General features: G+C 45.8%; 1 protein-coding gene across 24 annotated transcripts in view; it reads left to right on the forward strand.

The window, feature by feature from the left end:
* Positions 1-18,130, forward strand: part of XYLB (xylulokinase) — an 84,472-nt gene that overhangs the window by 34,687 nt on the left and 31,655 nt on the right. For 10 of the 24 annotated variants that reach the window (XM_045386467.3, XM_015445669.4, XM_074031699.1 and 7 more), the window contains 6 exons: positions 1,380-1,461; positions 3,098-3,138; positions 3,767-3,882; positions 4,735-4,850; positions 5,537-5,610; positions 7,898-7,994. In XM_045386467.3, the coding sequence (XP_045242402.2) occupies positions 1,380-1,461; positions 3,098-3,138; positions 3,767-3,882; positions 4,735-4,850; positions 5,537-5,610; positions 7,898-7,994 (526 nt within the window). Of the gene's footprint in view, positions 1-161; positions 864-1,379; positions 1,462-1,765; positions 2,680-3,097; positions 3,139-3,766; positions 3,883-4,734; positions 4,851-5,536; positions 5,611-7,897; positions 7,995-18,130 lie in introns of those variants that run through there. The other 14 variants (XM_074031700.1, XM_074031701.1, XM_074031702.1 and 11 more) reach the window with 5 other exon arrangements.

The raw sequence follows: 18,130 nt of genomic DNA on the forward strand, positions 1-18,130 counted from the left end.
TCTGGGTGGGAGAGAATGTTGGTGTGAACAAGGGACAAGGGCACTCTGAGGCCTGGAGGGAGTCGTGTAACTGGGAGTCTTGGGCCATGTGGAGGAGGGGCTGCTGTGAGGACTTCTCATTGGGAGTCTCAGCCACAGAAGCACTTTTGTTTTCTTTTCAGAGACAGAGTTTCACCTTGTCACCCAAGTTGGAGTGCAGTGGCATGATCATAGCTCACTGCAGCCACGAACTCCTGGGCTCAAGTGATCCCCCTGCCTCAGCTTCCTGAGTAGCTGGGACCACAGGCGTGCACCACCATGCACAGCTAATTTTTTTTTTATTTTGGTAGTGACAGAGTCTCACTATGTTGCTCAGATTGGGCAATTTTCCTGCCTCAGTCTCCCAAAGTGCTGGGATCACAGGTGTGAACCACTGCACACACCTGTATGATTCACACTGACATGCTGAAAACAGCCTCTGCCACCATGAGGCAGAACATCAAAGCCAAACCATCAGCATCTAAAGTATGCCATGAGGCCAGCGCACGGAGCTGAAGGAAGAGCCATGTGGCCCTGTGGAAGCCGACAGTGCAGAACCCAGACAGACTGACGCCGGTCAGAAAGGCAGAGAAAGGGCAGATAGAAAACAGCCAAGCCATTGGGACTGATAATCCACACGTGGCTTTTAGTTGGATGTGAAATTCAGAGCAGGCTTTGTTTGCCTTATGCGAGAACACTTGCCTCCAAGAAGGAGCCTGTGCGGACAAGCAGCTTGAGGATCGGGAAAGAACTGACTCTGAAAAGGCATTTTCATTTGTCACATAGGTGTCATGTGTGGGCGAACCAAGCAGGACCCATGTTTTTCATCATCCCTCTTTTTGCAGGTAGTGCTCAGATAGCCCTCCCTGCATATGTCTTTTTTGGATTACTTTCCTTAGAACGTTGTTCTCTGCACTTTCACGTCCAATTATTGTTTATCCAGTCGCTAGGGTGATAGAGCGAGTGTGCGAGGCATTATCTGCTCCCATGAGTTTGCTTACTGGCGTCCTGTTACCTTTTTTTTTTTTTTTATGCTATATCAAGAATTTGGAGCTTCTAAAGCAAGCACTAGTTAGGGGTTGGTTTGTTCTCTCTACCTGAAATCTCAAGATCAGCAGTTTTTGAGATGACCTCATGCTCGTGGTTCCAAACCTGCACTGGACTTCTCTGGCGATTTGTGAACAGGAGGGACACGCCCAGTTTGTGACAGGGAGTGGTGTGACTCCAGGCTCTGCAAAACATTCCTTCAGCTCCAGTGACCTGGAGCCTGTAGCATTTTCGTGGCCTGAAGGGTGGGTGGCTGTGCTGGGCAGGCGGGATTTACCTCAACAGAGCACCTTTGCTTTATCCCCGTCCCTCAGGGAGCCATTTCTTCCTATTACATCCAGCGCTACGGATTTCCTCCAGGATGCAAAGTGGTGGCCTTCACTGGGGACAACCCAGGTGAGTATCTCGGGGAGTTTCTCTGTCCGATGAGCCTGACTGGGTCCATGCTGGACTTTTGAGAATTCCAGTCCAGCCTCTTGGTGAAGCCTTCTGTGGTCATTCCCCACCACCCCCACCCTGCGATCTGACTCCTTGTACCTGCCCCATCTCAGCTCCAACTCTGCCCTCAGGAGCTGGTCAGTCTGCTCTCTCTGGATGAAAACTGCTCAATGATTAAGGAAGGCAGTCTTGCCCACCCCATCCCTAACCTGTCTTTTCTGTTCCAAGATGAATAGCTCAATTCCTCCAACCCTTCCTCTAGGACATGGTTTTAAGTCTCTGCCCTGTCATCTGATCTGCAGCAATGACTTGTTTCTCGTCCAGACACCTCATCTCCTTCCCTAGCCTCTTCTCTTCCTCCTCTTCTCCTCTGGGTAGTCCTGAAGCCACCCCTGGAGGGGCCCTCGGATCTCTGAAGGAAGGCCAGGTGGGCTGCACTAAACAACACCCTAACTACTACCCCTCAGCCCCACCCCAGGAAAAGTCTTTTTCTAACGATCCATCAGATTAGGGTTACATTTAATTCTAACTAGAAAGGTTAATTTTTAACCCTAATTAGAAAGGTTACTTTCTGTCCTTTCAGTCTTCTTTCTGTGCTCATAAATAAGCATTGTTTATTTTAATCAACCTGGGCAGTATCTTTCTCATTTTAACAGTTGTCTAGAGCTCAATTGTCCCAGCATTTATTTCACCAGTCCCTTATGGATGGACGGTGGTGTTGCTTCAGTGTTTGGCAGTGCAAATGACGTTGAGATGCACATTCGGTCTCATCTCTTTGTTGTTACAGGATAAGTTCTCAAAGGTGGGATTCCTGGATCCAAGGCTTCTGACACACACGCTGCTGATTGAACCTCAGTGGCACTGTTTGAGTGCACCTGTTTCTCACTCCCATTTCACCTTTACTCACATGTTCATTCACTCAGCATTTAGTGAGTGCCTATTATGTGCCAGGCCTTCCTTCAGCGCTGGGGCACTTCAGCAATCAAGGCAGATAAAGATTGCTGTTGTGAGCCAGGTGTGGTAGTGTGCACCTGTAGTCTTAGCTACTTGCAGGCTGAGGTTGGGAGGACTGCATGATCACGGAGTTTGAGGCTGCAGTGAGCTATAATCATGCCACTGCACTCCAGCCTGGGTGACAGAGTGAGACCCCACCTCTATATCTCAAAAAAAAAAAAAGACTGCTGTTGTGGGCCTTGTGTCTAAGGCAGGGCACAGACAGTGAACATAACCTCACCCCCTTCTTTTCCATTACTGCCTGTGCTTTTCTCTGCTGTGTATCCTTGGTGTCTTGTCTTGGCCTCCTTGATTCTCTGCACTCCTGGGAGTGCCTGACAGTGGAGGGATGTTTGGACCCCTTCAGGGAAGAGACTTCACAGCTCAAATCAGAGGCCCCTGCTAACAGACTTCACCCCCGACCCCTATGACCTTCTCTTAGGGCCTCCTGAGAGCTCAGCTCCCCCTGCTCCTGCCACCACCCTAGGGTGTGGGTGGGGGTTGGAAGTGGGGGCTGTGCGCCTGCCTGGAGAGCCCTGTGGTTTGCTTTGTGGTTCCCACGTGGCCACCAGCTAACCAGAAGCTCCCCTCCCATTCTCAGCGTCGCTGGCAGGCATGAGACTGGAGGAAGGTGACATTGCGGTAAGGCGACTTCCCACACCCATAGGCTCTTTCTGTTTCCACACTCACACCCACACTCTGATAAGTAGCAGAGATACTGCTGGGACCCAGACCCTGAAGGACCAGGATCTGGGTCCCTGTATATCAGAGTGTCTGCCAGTTCTAGAAGACAGTGGAGGGAGGGGATGGGGGTGCACATCTTTCTCAGAAAGTCATTGTTCTTTGCTAGATGGGCAAGACCTCTGCCTGCTTCACAGTGGCCAGTCTTAGTGCGTGCAGTGGCAGAGGGTCAGACCTGGGGCCAAAGGGCTGTGAGCAGCCCAGATGAATAAGGAAGACATAACCCAGGCCTTCCTACTTCTAGTGGGAAAGTTATGTGGGGAACCAGCCATCACCCAAACCATTATTTAGATGCAGTTGTGGGAAATCAGCACAGAAGATCCATGAAATCTGCATCTGGGGAGCTAACTCCTGGCTCATCTGGTGTGGGAGGGTCAGAAGTGGCTCTGAGAAAGTGGCCTTGCATCTGAGGTCTGCAGCGTGAGTAAAGTGACAGGGTTAAGGTGGGTGGAGTACAGCGCATCGCTGGCAGAGGGCAGTGTGTGTGGACAAAGCCCAAGGCGCCTCGCCTCTGCCCATCTCTCCCCAGGTCAGCCTGGGCACCAGTGACACCCTGTTTCTCTGGCTCCAAGAGCCCAGGCCTGCCCTGGAAGGCCACATCTTCTGCAACCCGGTTGACTCCCAGCACTACATGGCACTCCTGTGGTGAGCATGGGTGTTGGTTGGCACCATTCCCTGGGTGAGGAGGTGTGGGCAGATCTGGCACCATCTTGAGGACCCTAAGTCCTTCCACTAAGCTCTGGAATGACTCCCTCCACTTTCCCAGGCTCTGCTGGGCAGCTGAGACCCCCAAGGACTCACCGACTCTTGCTGACAGCAGAGCTGGGTGGGGAATAACCCAAGACCCTGAGTCCCTCAAGCCCGGGTTCAAATCCTATCCTCACCACCTATATCCTGTGTGACCTTGGGCAAACTCTGTAGTGTGGCATGTCTGAGCCACACTTTCCTCATGAGATGGGGAGGGCAAGAGCATTTACCGCACATTGTTGCTGTGACCTGTCCGGAATGTGGTGGACCCTCATAGCGGAAAGGACATCCTGCTTCCCAACAGCTCTCATGGAAGGGACATGCTCTGTGCTCTGACCACAGGCCTTTGGAGACCCGTCCAGAGCTCCTGAGGGAAATGGTTTCTGAGCTCCTAAGGCCTGAGAAGCGCTGGAGAATGTGGCTAGTTAATCTAGCCCACCCTGCCTCATTGTGCCCATGGTAGAATGTGCAGAAACCGGAGCTCCCTGTCTCTACCTGGGGCTCCTCTGTGTCAGCCTCCTGTGTAAACAGCCTAAGATAAGGGCATTTCCGGTGCCTCCCAGGGACGTTCAGGGGCCTGGAATCTGAGGAAGCGCCTCTGATACCTAAGTTTCAGAGCCTGCTGTGCACTGACTAGGGCTTGTGGTCCAGCCTGACCTGCAGTTCCTCTGCCTGGGTCTCTTTACTGAAACTCATGGGTCCAGTGAGCAAGCACTGGCTCCTTCCTCAGAGCTATACCCTCTTCTGCAGCTTTAAAAATGGCTCCCTCATGAGAGAGAAGATCCGCGACAAGTCCGCGTCCCGTTCCTGGAGCAAGTTCTCTAAGGCACTGCAGTCCACAGAGATGGGCAACGGTGGAAACCTGGGTAGGCCAGTTGGTGATGCCCAAGCCTGTGAAGGGTCAGCAGCTGCCGGCTGGAGGGGCAGGGCCTGGGGCCCCATGAGCTGGGGGAGAGGAGGGCCGTGGAGAAGTCCAGGGGAGCGCTGTCTGTCTGCACTTCTATTCCACAGATCCTACAAGCTGGTGTGGAACCCTGTGTTCTGAGCGAGGGTGGGCCTGTAAGGCTGTCCTTGGCTTCTGCTCTGAGCAGAAGATCAGGCCATAGCTACATCTTCTGTCCCCACCAAGCCCCTGGTGACAGCATCAGAGAGGGCAACCTCTGCCCTGGTGTATCCCCATTCACAGCCCTCTGCCCCAGGCACAAGGAAAAGTGCCCAGTGTCTCGGAAGGCCTGAGCAGGGAGGGGCTGTGCCTCCCTTGGTCAAACGTGTGTTGGTATTTTAGGATTGACTGGGCAGCTGCTTCCTGTTCAAGGCTGCCAAGTGAGAGTGGAAGAGTTGTCTCTGAGAAAAGCTAGCTCAGGGCTCCCTGGTTCCCTTCTATCCTGTTGGAGAGAAGAACTGAGAATATTCGCAGGTCTCATCTGGGGGATGAAAGAGAGCCAGGGGACCCGGGGATATGGGGTCATTTTGCCCTGTTCTACGTCTGTTGAGAGGCCGATCTTTTATTTTTTGACTAATGACAGCTGATGTCTTCCTGGTTTTATGTCAGGTTTTTATTTTGATGTAATGGAGATCACCCCTGAAATTATTGGATGTCATAGGTTTAACGCAGAAAACCACAAGGTACGTGTGCTGTTGGTATTGGAGTTACACTGGCTCCGTTTGTGAGTGTAAAATGTAACAATTGCCTATGAAATTGTGTGACTTTTAGGGACTTCATTCATTCACTCATCCGTTGATATCATACACTCTTGTGGTGTGCCAGCGTGCAGTCTAGATCCTGGGGAATCTGCAGGACATGGTCCTTTCCCTCAGGGAGGAATGCAGAAAACCTGAGAGTTCTCTTCCAATTTAGCAAATGCTAACACTATCATTGAGTATCACAGAGCTTATTTCCTTGGCGAGTTTTATCCCGTACCCATCAAGAACACATGGATCTTGAGATCATTAATTTCCTCGTGGTTGAAAGAGCCACTGAGCCCGGGAGGTTCTAACATTTATTGAGCCCATTTGGTGCCAGGCATTGTGCTCATGGTTTTCTATATCTTCCTCACTTACTTTTCTTTTTTTTTTTTAATTTTTTTTATTTTTTTGAGATGGAGTCTCACTCTGTTGCCCAGGCTCGAGTGCAGTGGGACGATCTTGGCTCACTGCAACCCCCGCCTTCTGGGTTCAAACGATCTTCCTGCCTCAGCCTCCTGAGTAGCTGGGATTACAGACCCAAGCCACCACACCCAGCTAATTTTTGTATTTTTAGTAGAGAGGGGTTTCTCCATGTTGGCCGGACTGGTCTTGAACTCCTGACCGCAAGTGATACGCCCCCTCCCAAAATGCTGGGATTATAGGTATGAACCACCATGCCTGGCTATCATTTACTTTTCAAAGCAATAGGCACTATTGTTCCTCTTTCCAGATGGAGAGGTTGAGACTCAGAGGCTCAGGCTAAATAATCTGGCCAGAGTCACAGGTCATAGGTGGTGGAGGGGGCTCAAATCCAGTCCTCTCTGGCTCTGAAGCTGCTGTTTTCTTTCTCCTCCACAATGTGACCTTTCCCAGGAAGGATTTAGTTGGTTCTTGCTGCTCGAAATTGACATTGCTGTTAGATAGTCACTGGAGAGTCATCACCACATTTTGGGTTGTACCTGAGAGACGTTTCTGACCCCAGTAAATGGGGGGTTTATGTAAGACACTCTGTCTGGAAACTGTAACTGTCCGAGTTGGCATTGGGTTCAATGGCAGATGATGGCACTACATGTTGGATTATGAACGGAAAGCTTTGTATAAAGGAGGAAGTTCATTTCAATCTTCTGATGGAGAATCAGTTTGGTTTCTTTTATTAGAGGGAGAAGTTATGCCTGTTCTTTCATGCATATCAATCCTAGATTTGTCAAGGAGAAAGTAGTGTTCTTCATTCATTCATTCAACCAACAGATATGTATGATTGGTGCCAGGCACCCGGGACACAAAGGAGAACAAGACATCGGTGGCCCTTGCTCTCTAGAGCCTGCTGTCTAGGAGGGAGAGGGACAGTAGACGAGTGAATGAGCACGTACATGAATGCAGCAGGTGCTAAGGCTGGGAAGCAGAAGAACAGAGTGCTGCAAGGGAAAGCAGCTGGTGGGTGGGCTGGAGACTTAACCTGGGTGGGGTGATCGGGCCTGGGCCTCTCTGAGAAGGTGGCCTTTAGGTTGAGACCTGAAAGTACTCAGGATCTCACCATGGAAAGAGTAGGATAGACTTCCAGGCAGAGGGAGCAGCTTGGGAACTAGAAGAAGGTCGGTAAGATTAGAGTGTAGCTGTTCATGAGGGGGATGGCGGCAGGTTCTAGCATTGGTCTCAGGTGCCAAAGAAGCAGGGGTGAGCCTGGGGTTGATTCCCATCAGTGCTAGCTTGAAGGACATGCCACAGGGGTGGGATCTCAGCGTAAGCTCGTGGCTGTCACTTATCTAGTATGTACTGCATTTTCCAGGCTCTGTTGTCTAATCTGATCATTGCAACAAACCCTAAAAAACAGGCACCACTATTATCTCCATTTTGTTAAGAAAAAGAGTGATAGCAAGACTAATGTAACTTATTAAAGATTGCAGAGCTGAATGGTAGACAGAACTTGATCTCTCAGCTGCCTGAGACTAAATTCTGTAATGTCTCTGACTCTTCAAAGTGACATGCATGTGAGGCTGTGGGCTTGTGTGCTTCAGTAGTGTGTTTGTGTGAGTGTGTGTGACAGGCAAAGACAGTGGTTAAAGAGCCCAGCTATGAGTTTCAAATCTGGGCTATTGTTTAAAAAGATCACACACAGACACGCACACTCGCACACACAGACACACACGCGGACAAACACAAACACACACACACACACGAATGGACAATGAGAGTTCCTTACTCTGTGCCCACCTTTTCCTGGAGACAGGTCGCAGCATTCCCTGGGGATGTGGAGGTTCGAGCACTGATTGAAGGACAATTCATGGCCAAGAGGATTCACGCAGAAGGCTTGGGCTATCGAGTCAGTAAGTGAGCCACTGGCAGCATGTGTCCCAGGGTGGGGGCTCAGGGCCAGCTTACACCCGGGGGGCCAAGGCTAGCGGGTCAATGTCTACTAAAGTTTTCTTTCAGGGGGCCTTGTGCAGGAGGAAGGTGGAGCCTGACCTTGGGGATGGGGTGAGAAAGTGTGTCAGTTGGCACTTGTAGGCAGGCATAGAATAGCAGGTAGGCTGTTCCTGCTTCTCAGCTGTGTCCACAATAGCCTGACCTTTTGACCAGGACCTGTAGGACCTGGGAAAGGTCTTTCTGTAACCCTAAGCTCCAAGCTGCAGATGAGCTGTTTTGAGCTCTGGACTCCAAAGACATAGGCAGTGCAAGGTCTGGGGACATGAGTGGATCTTGTCCTTCTAGCCTAGCCAGGTCCCGTTGCCTGTGGGACACAGTCTGCGTCTTTCAGCTTGGACAGGGAAGAGGGGGATGTAGTACCACTGTCAAAACTCAGAAGACTGATATCTCAGTTCATTTTCTGTTGCCTATAACAGAATACCTGATCCTGGGTAATTTATAAGGAAAAGGAATTTATTTCTTACAATTACGGAGGCTGAGAAGTCCAAGGTTGAGGGATCATATCTGCTGAGGGCCTGCTTGCTAGTAGGGCTCTCTGCAGAGTCCTGAGGAGGTAGAGGGCATCACATGGTGAGGGAGCTGAGTGTGCTAGCTCAGGTCTCCCTTCCTCTTCTCAGAAAGCCACCAGTCCCATTCCCACGATAACCCGTTAATCCATTAACCTGTTAATCTGTTAACCCATGAATGGATTAATCCACTCATAAAGCCCTCATAACCCAATCTCCTTAAAGGCCCCATCTTTCAATATGTGATGTTGGGGGTAAAGCTTCAACATGAGTTTTGGAGGGGACACATACTCAAACCATGGCAACTGGCATGGAGAGGGCAGACCCGGGGCTGGGGGAGGCAAAAGGAGGAGGAAGGGATTTCTGAGAACTTGAGCTGTAGAATAATCAGCTTAGGGGGTCAGTGAGTTCCCTTTACAGAAGTTGTTGAAATTGTCTAGGGGTCTGTAAGGAGGTTGGACTGGCCACCTATAAAGTCCAGGTTTCTAAGATGTATTTGTCCCTCTGGGCTATAGCTGTTGTCACTAGAGAAGATAGTGAAGCTGCTTTGCTTGAGGGCCTTCCTATGACACTTTATGGACAATCCGAGTTCTATGTAATGTATATTTTATACCTTTGAATTGACAGAGTAAAATGATACTATAAAAATACCCACTAGGGAAACCTCCTGGAAAGCCTGTTAGACAGCATCTACTAAAGCTGAATACACGTCTAGCCAGCAATCTCACTTCTAAGTGAAGGCACAACAGGAATTTGTGCATGTGTTTACTAAAGATGTACAGGAGAACATTCATTGCAGCACTACGCTGAATAGCCCCACAGTGGAAGTGGCCCAGTGCCCATTAATGGTAGACAGGAAAAATGCATTGTGGTGCATTTGTACAACAGGATACTACACACAAATGAAAACGAACCAGCCTCAGTGATACACAATGAAATGGGTGAATCTCACCAAATGTAACACTGAGCAAAAGAAGCCAAACACGGACATACATATGGCAGGGTTCTCTGTACATCAAGTTCAAAAGCAGATGAAACTACAGGCCAGCCACAGTGGCTCACACCTGTAATCCCAGCATTTTGGGAGGCTGAGGCAGGTAGATCGCTTGAGTCCAGGAGTTCGAGACCAGACTGGGCAACATGGTGAAACCCCATCTGTACAAAAAAATACAAAAATTAGCCAGGCGTGGTGGGCCATGCCTGTAGTCCTGGCTACTCAGGAGACTGAGGTGGGAGGATCGCTTAAGCCTAGGAGGTTGAGGCTGCAATGAGCCATGAGACCCTGTCTCAAAAAAAAAATTTAAAAAGCAGACGAAACTATTTACTGTTGTTGGAAGTTGGGATAATTAGTAGTTGCCCTTCAGAAGGGGCCTGTGGGGTGCTAGTGATGTTCTGTTTCATGTTCCATGGGTGTGTTTAGTTTGTAAAAATTTATGAAGATTATAGGCTTATGATGTGTGCATTTTTCAGGATGTGTGTTCTAGGTCAATACAATATTTTAAAATATGTAAAATTACCACCATGAGCATTCCGAATGCCCTCATCCCACCACCCTAAGTGTAAAAAGACATTTCCCAAAGGTCTGCAAAGACTTCCAAGTTCCCTGAAAATGAGACTGGGTGAGCAGGGCAGGGATGGTGCTGGAGTTGGTGGAGTGCCTGGCAGGGGTCCTCTGGCTCTCAGAAGGGGAGCCCAGGGAAGGGAACAGCCCAGCATACAGGGAGAAGCAGTTAGGGTAGAAGGCCCCCATGGGCTTAGGAGGAGCTGATGGGATTGTGGCATTATTCCCAGCCTCTAAAGCATTTCTTGTGCAAAACAGCATAGAGTTACTTATCCTCTTAGCAAGCTTAAATGCAGAATCAGACCTGTCTTGCCACTCTGCTGAGTGATCACTGAAATAGACATACTTGGAACCAACAGAGGTTGCACACACGCGAGGACTCATTCTCCAGGCCGCCATGTGGACTGGCCAGCTCTAGTTTTCATTCTTGCCCAGTCATCATCTCATTTGGTTTTAATAGTGTCTAAGGGGAATAAAGAGGCACTTTGAATAAAAATGATTATTGTGATACTAACAGCTGCCAGCATTTGTTGGGCACTGAGTTTGTGCCTGGCCCAGTTCCTTAGCAATTAATCTGGTTTTTTTTTTCTTTCTGAGATGGAGTCTTGCTCTGTCACCCAGGCTGGAGTGCAGTGGTGCGATATCTGCTCGCTGCAAGCTCCACCTCCCAGGTTCACGCCATTCTCCTGCATCAGCCTCCCGAGTAGCTGGGACTACAGGGGCCCGCCACTACAACCGGCTAATTTTTTGTATTTTTTAGTAGAGACGGGGTTTCGCTGTGTTAGCCAGGATGGTCTCCATCTCCTGACCTTGTGATCCGCCCACCTTGACCTCCCAAAGTGCTGGGATTACAGGCGTGAAACACAGCACCTGGCCAGCAATTAATCTTTATTAACAACAGTACCTCTGAAGTAGGTACTGATATGATTCCCACTTCACAACCAAGGAAACCAAATCTTGCAGTGGTTAAATAACTTGGTCAGGACTGGCAGAGCTGGGATCTCAACCAAGCCATTCTGGCTCCAGATGCTGGATTCTCAACCACTGGCTGAACCTGCTTTTTTTAAGGAACAATTGCCCTCTTGATGTTTATAGACACCATCAGGCATGATAGACACCATCTGGGCAGGGCTAATAAGCCATAGTTTTCAGCTTGTATTTCAGTGTGTTTCATGTTGTTTAGGTTGATAGTAAAAACAGTCAAACCTTGTAGCAAGTTTGAGAAATAAAGAAAAGAAAATGGGCCTAGTGCTCACACCTGTAATCCCAGCACTTTGGGAGGTGGAGGTGGGAGGATCACTTGAGCCCAGGAGTTTGAGATCAGCAACAGAGAGACACTATCTTTACAAATAATAGTAATTATAAATATCCCAGCGTAGTGGCATGTGCTTGTGGTCCCAGCTACTGGGGGTGGGGTGGCAGGGGGTGGCAGGAGGCCGGGGGGGTCGCTGGAGCCTGGGAAGTCAAGGCTGCAATGAGCTGTGATTGTGTCACTGCACTCTAGCCTGGGTGACAGAGCGAGACCATGTCTCAAAAAAATGAAGGAAAATGACTCATAATCCCATCCCCTCTCTCCAACCACTGGTACCATTTAGGGACATTTTCTCCCAGTCTCCTTTATGAGCTTATTTCCATACAGCCATAGTTTTGTTCCTTTGTACCTTATATGCAAAGGGTGTATACGAGAACCAAAGTTTGTCAAAAGTCATCTTTGTGGTGCTGCATATGATGGCCAGGTTACTTTTCCTGCATTTGGGCACTGAAGGTGTTCTTGTTTTTTTTGTTTGTTTTCTTTTGTTTTTTTGGAGACAGGGTTTCACTGTTGCCCAGGCTGGAGTGCAGTGGCGCGATCTCGGCTCACTACAACCTCCACCTCCCAGGTTCAAGTGATCCTCCTACCTCGATCTCCCGAGTAACTGGGACTACAGGTGTGCACCACCACGCCCAGCTAGTTTTGTATTTTTAGTAGAGATGGGGTTTCACCATGTTGGCCAGGCTGGTCTCGAACTCCTGACCTCAAATGATCCACCCACCTCTGCCTCCCAAATCGCTGGGACTACAAGCATGAGCCACTGTACCTGGCCATTGTTCTTGGTTTTCCAACATGGAATCACACTAGAACATCTTCCATAGCTTGAATTGTTTCCCCAGGAGGATGGCGTTCCAGCGATGAAGCTGAGAGAAGCTGAGAGGTGGGGGCTGAATGTCTTCTCCTGGACAGAGCCAAGGGGCTGGATGGAAAGCAGCAGGGTCTTAAAACAACTATTTGTTTTAAAATACATAACGAATGGATGTCTTTTTATCATAAAAGATTCATGCAAAACAGAAATATGGAATAAGAAGCAAATGCCCCCTTCATATGCCTCTCAGACTCCTTTCCTTCCTTCCAGACTGTGACTTCCTTCCTGTGAATCATACGGCATTGCCAATATTGAAGAAGTTTTGATTTACAAAAATGGCAATTTCATATGGTTCAACCTGATACATGTGTGTATGTGTATATATATATTTAACAGAAATGCTATTATATTCTATGTGTTATTCTGAGACTTGCTTTCCATAACAGTATGTACAGGTCTACCTTTATGTTTTCTAATGACTGGCATGAGGTTTGCTAAATTATTTTACAGCCCTAGTTGAAGGACGTTAAGATTATTTCTTGTTTTGTTTTGTTTTTGTTTTTGTTGTTTTGAGACAGAGTCTCACTCTGTTGCCCAGACTGGAGTGCAGTGGCACAATCTCAGCTCACTGCAACCTTCGCCTCCCGGGTTCAAGCGATTCTTGTGCCTCAGCCACCTGAGTAGCTGGGATTACAGGTGTGCGCCATACCGCCTGGCTAATTTTTGTATTTTTGTAGATATGGGGTTTTGCCATGTTGCCCAGGCTGGTCTCAAACTCTTGACCTCAAGTGATCCACTCATCTTGGCCTCGCAAAGTGCTGGGATTGTAATTTCCACTTTCACCATCTCATTCTATGTCCTGTACCCTTGTCCCTAGTTCATTCTTGTTTGTGTGTTTTTTTTCCCTTGAGCATGTTAGCTAAAGTTTTGTATATTTTATTAAGCAATGTTAATATTTTGTTTTGTGCTCCCTTTTATTAATTTCTACTTTTATCTTTTTAAATGCCTTCCTTCTACTTTATGAATTTTTTTTCTTTTTCTGTATTTTTAAGTTGAAATCTTAGCTCATTTATTCCCATTCTGTATTAACTTCTAATTTGTGCATTTCAGAAGGCTGTATGTTAACTTTATTTATGTAACGTATCTTTCATTTCTAAAAAGATAGTAATTTTCATCTTTTTATGCACCAATGAGTGAACTGGCCCCTTGTCCTTTTGGTATATCTTCCATCATTCCTTGAGCATTTCCATAGCTTCTAGCATAAAAAAAGTTTCAGGCTCGTCTTGTTTTTTCCTTGGATCAGCCCTGTAATCTTCCATTTATCCAAGGAGCCCTGACTCCTTTGAGTGGGGAGAGATGTTTGGATGCTGTCTCTGGATGCTCATTGCTACTGGGATGATGCTGTTCCCAGCCACTTTCAGTGGGCTGAGTTGGGAAATAGTAGGATATATATATATTAGGATATATATGTATGTAGATATATACATATACATATATATATGTATATGTATATTCTGGAGGGGTCAGAAGAATCAACTTTGTCACTGTTAGGATAAGATACAAATATGGGAAGGAAGAAAGCCAGAATGAACCCCATGGTGTTGGACTGGAAGGGGAGTATATAGTGTATAGAGTATATATAGTGTATAGAGCATATATAGTGTACATATATATGTATATATGTATATGTATAAATCTACATACATATATATCCTAATATATATATATCCTAATATTTCCCAGCTCAGCCCACTGAAAGGGGCTGGGAACAGCATCATATATATAAGTCTGTATCTATACACACATTTACCTTTCTATTTATCTGTCTGTCTACTTCTCCATGTGTTGAAAAACATGAGTTCAACCCTATACACTCCACTTCCAGTCCAACACCATGGGGTTCATTCTGGCTGTCTTCCTTCCCACATTTGTATCTTATCCTAACAGTGACAAAGTTGATTCTTCTGACCCCTCCAGATTGCTGCCTCCTTGACATGCAGGCCCCATTTTGGCTTCTCTGCTTACCTTTACCTGTGTTGTCTCTGTGGCCTCTCTCCAGCAGCCTCTTGGATCTGCCCCACTCTGGTTATGTACTTACATGTGGCCCTTGAGCCACTTCTGTTTGCCTGTCTAATGGCTTTTTAGGGAAGGAAGAAAAAAAAGAAAGGTAGGAAGGTAGGCAGGCAATAAATATTTTTAAAGGGAAGAGTCCATTTACATTTAATGTAATTATTGAAATGATTGGATTTAATCCAATCCATCCATTTATTTTTTATTTTTTTATTTTTTTCAATCCATCCATGTACAAAATGGATTACATATCAATTTTGCTTTTTCTTTTCTTTTGTTCTATATGTTCTTTTTTCTTCCTTATTCTTTTCCTGTCTTATTTTTGGATTAACTGAGCAATGTTTAGTATTCCATTTTATCTCCTCTGTTGGCTTTTTAAGCTATACACTTTTTAATTGATTTTTAAATTGAAATCTTTAACTTGAAAAGTCTGGTTTGCACTAATATTATACTCTTGAATTTTTTACCAACATGCTTGCACTACAAAAACAGCTAAAGAAGTTTTCTGGGCTAAAGGGAAAATCATACCAGATGGAAAGTCAGAGCTTCAGGAAGGAATGTAGAACATCTATAAGAAGTGGATTCTCTTAAGTTTTACTTTTTCTGAAAATGTATTTATTTTACTTCATATTCAAATAATATTTTCTGTTGTGGAATTCTAGATTGGCACTTTTTACTTTCACCACTTTGAAAATGTCATTCCATCGTTTTCTAGCCTTCTAATGTTTCAGATGAGAAATTAGCTGTCATTCTTAGTGTTGTTCCCCTGAATGTGATGGGGTTTTCTTCTCTGGCTGATTTAAAATTTTTCTATTAATCTTTGATTTTCAGCAGTTTGATTATGATATACCTAAGTAAGGGTTTTTAAATTATTATTATTTTGTATGTATCCTCTTTGTGATTCATTGAGCTTGTTGGATCTGTGGGTTAATCTCTTTCATCAATTTTGGAAAATTCTTAGCCATTATTTCTTCAAATATTTATTTTTCCCTATTTCCTCTTTCCTTTCCTCTGGACTTCAGTTACACATTTGCTGTTGTCCCTTAGGACTTTGACTCTCTGTTCTTTTTTTTCTTTTTTTCTCTCTCTCCTTGCTTCAGTTGGACAATTTCATTTTTTGTTTTGTTTTGTTATGTTTTGTTTTTTTGAGACGGAGTCTTGCTTTGTTGCCAGGCTGGAGTGCAGTGGCATGATCTCGGCTCACTGCAACCTCCACCTACCGGGCTCAAGCAATTCTCCTGCCTCAGCCTCCTGAGTTGCTGGAACTACAGGCAAGCACCACCACATTCGGCTAATTTTTTGTATTTTCAGTAGAGATGGGGTTTCACCATGTTAGGCAGGCTGGTCTCAAACTCCTGACCTCAGGTGATCCACCTGCCTCAGCCTCTCAAAGTGCTGGGATTACAGGCATGAGCCACTGTGCCTGGCCTTCAGAGGGACGATTTCTATCACACCTCTTTTTATTCATGTTTCTGCTGTATTCAGTCTGCTATTAAGTCCATCTAACAAACTCATTTTGGATGTTATATTTTTTCTATTTCTAGAATTTCCATTTCATTCTTTTATATTTTCTTATTTGTCTGCTGAAATTTTTCATATTTTAACCATTTTGTTCATCTTTTCCTCTGACTTTATATCATATTTATAATTATTATAAAGCTCCTATCTGCTAATTCTTCTGAGAGTCTGCTTCTATTTACTATTTTACTCCCATTTCCTGCTTCTTAAAATGCTATTTAATTTTGGTTGAATTCTGTACATTGTGTTTAAAAGTACAGTGTTGACTAAAGTGGCTAATTTTTAACCCTTTTACTTTTGAGATAATTGTAGATTCACATGCAGTTGTTAAATAAATAGCTAATGTTTACCTGCAGAGAAAGCTTGCCCTTCTATCAGGAAGTGAGGGTGAGGTGGTGGTCTTTTTTGTTTAATCAGGGGTTGGATCAGTACTAGTTAGTTTTAGTTCACCAGTCGTTGCAGTGTTTTGGGATCAGGATCAGCAGGATCAGGCCCCTCCCTCCATCAAGTCTTTGGTACCTAACCAGTGAGATTACAGAGCTCTTTCTGTGTTTTCCAGCTCTTCCCCCACTTCCACATCACTGCTTCCATAGTAGTTCATTGGAGACAATTGGTAGGTGGGGAGGACTAGTTCTATATTGGAGACTCTTCCAGATTTCAGTCCTCCATACCAGCCCAAATATAGTTGCTTTTCTTTTCTAGCAAAGTTTATCTGCCTATAGAGTCTTACTTCTTCATGTTTTCCATGCTGCAGGTATGAATCAGCACTTAAGGGCTCATCTCATTCTGGAATTTATTTTATTTAGATTTCTTGAGAATTTTTACTTTTTTGATAACTTCAAACAAAAATATGATGCTCTGGTTGTTGTTGTTTACTCCATTCTGTCGTCGTTGCAGCACAAGTGTGTTCTTTCTTGACCATTATCATCTTAGCCCAAAGTGGAACTATGTGTATTTTGTTAGATTAAGGTTTGTTATTATTATTATTATTTTGCTATTTATTTTTATTTATTTATTTTAAAATGGAGTTTCGCTTGCTCTGTGGCCCAGGCTGGAGTGCAGTGGTGCATTCTTGGCTCACTGCAACCTCTGCCTCCTGGATTTAAGCGATTCTTCTGCCTCAGCCTCCTGAGTAGCTGATTACAGGTGCCCACCACTACACCTGGCTAATTTTTGTATTTTTAGTAAAGACGGGGTTTCACCATATTGGCCAGGCTGGTCTCGAACTCCTGACCTCAGGTGGTCTTCCTGCCTCAGCCTCCCGAAGTGCTAGGATTACAGGCGTGAGCCACTGTGCCCAGCCTATTATATTTTTTGGAGACAAAGTTTGGCTTTATCAGGCAAGAATACACCCAGGCTGGAGTACAATGGTGTAATCACGGCTTACTGCAGCCTTGACTTCCTGGGCTCAAGCAATCCTCCCACTTCAACCTCCTGAGTAGCTGGGACCACAGGCATACACCACCGTGCCTGGCTAATTTTTGTATTTTTTGTAGGGACAGGGTCTTACTTTGTTGTCCAGGTTGGTCTCAAATTCCTGAGCTCAAGCAATCCTCCTCCTGCCTTGGCCTACTGAAGTGCTAGGATTACAGGCATGAGCCACTATGCTCAGTTTATTGTGAAAAATATCATGTATACGGTAGAGTATATGTATCTTACAGCTAATTATAAAACATATTAATAAACATCTGATGATCAGCACTTGGGTTAAGAAATAGAACATCAGCCAGGCGCAGTTGCTTACACCTGTAATCCCAGCACTTTGGGATGCCAAGGCAGACGGATCACTTGAGGTCAGGAGTTCGAGACCAGCCTGGCCAACATAGTGAAACCCCATCTTTACTAAAAACACAAAAATTAGCCGGGCACGGTGGCAGACATTTATAACCTACTTGGGAGGCTGAAATAGGAGAATCACTTGAACCCAGGAGGCGGAGGTTGCAGTAAGCCAAGATTACCCCATTGCACTCCAGCCTGGGTGACAGAGCGAGACTTTGTCTCAGAAAAAAAAAAAGAAAAAATGAAAAAGAAAAAAAAAAAAGAAATAGAACATTGCTAGAACCTTAGAATCTTGCTGTGCTCCTCTTCCACTATATCCTCATCTTCCCCTCATCCCTGCAGAGATCATTTCTTTCCAGATTTTTGTATTATCATTTCCCTGGAATTCTTTATGGTTTTGCCAGCTGTGTATGCATTCCTTTAAATACATTGTGGTTTTTTGCCCTTTCTGAACTTCATAATATATGGAATTATACTACATG

The sequence above is a fragment of the Macaca fascicularis genome, chromosome 2, assembly GCF_037993035.2.
Source record: "Macaca fascicularis isolate 582-1 chromosome 2, T2T-MFA8v1.1".
Taxonomy (NCBI): Eukaryota; Metazoa; Chordata; class Mammalia; order Primates; family Cercopithecidae; genus Macaca; species Macaca fascicularis.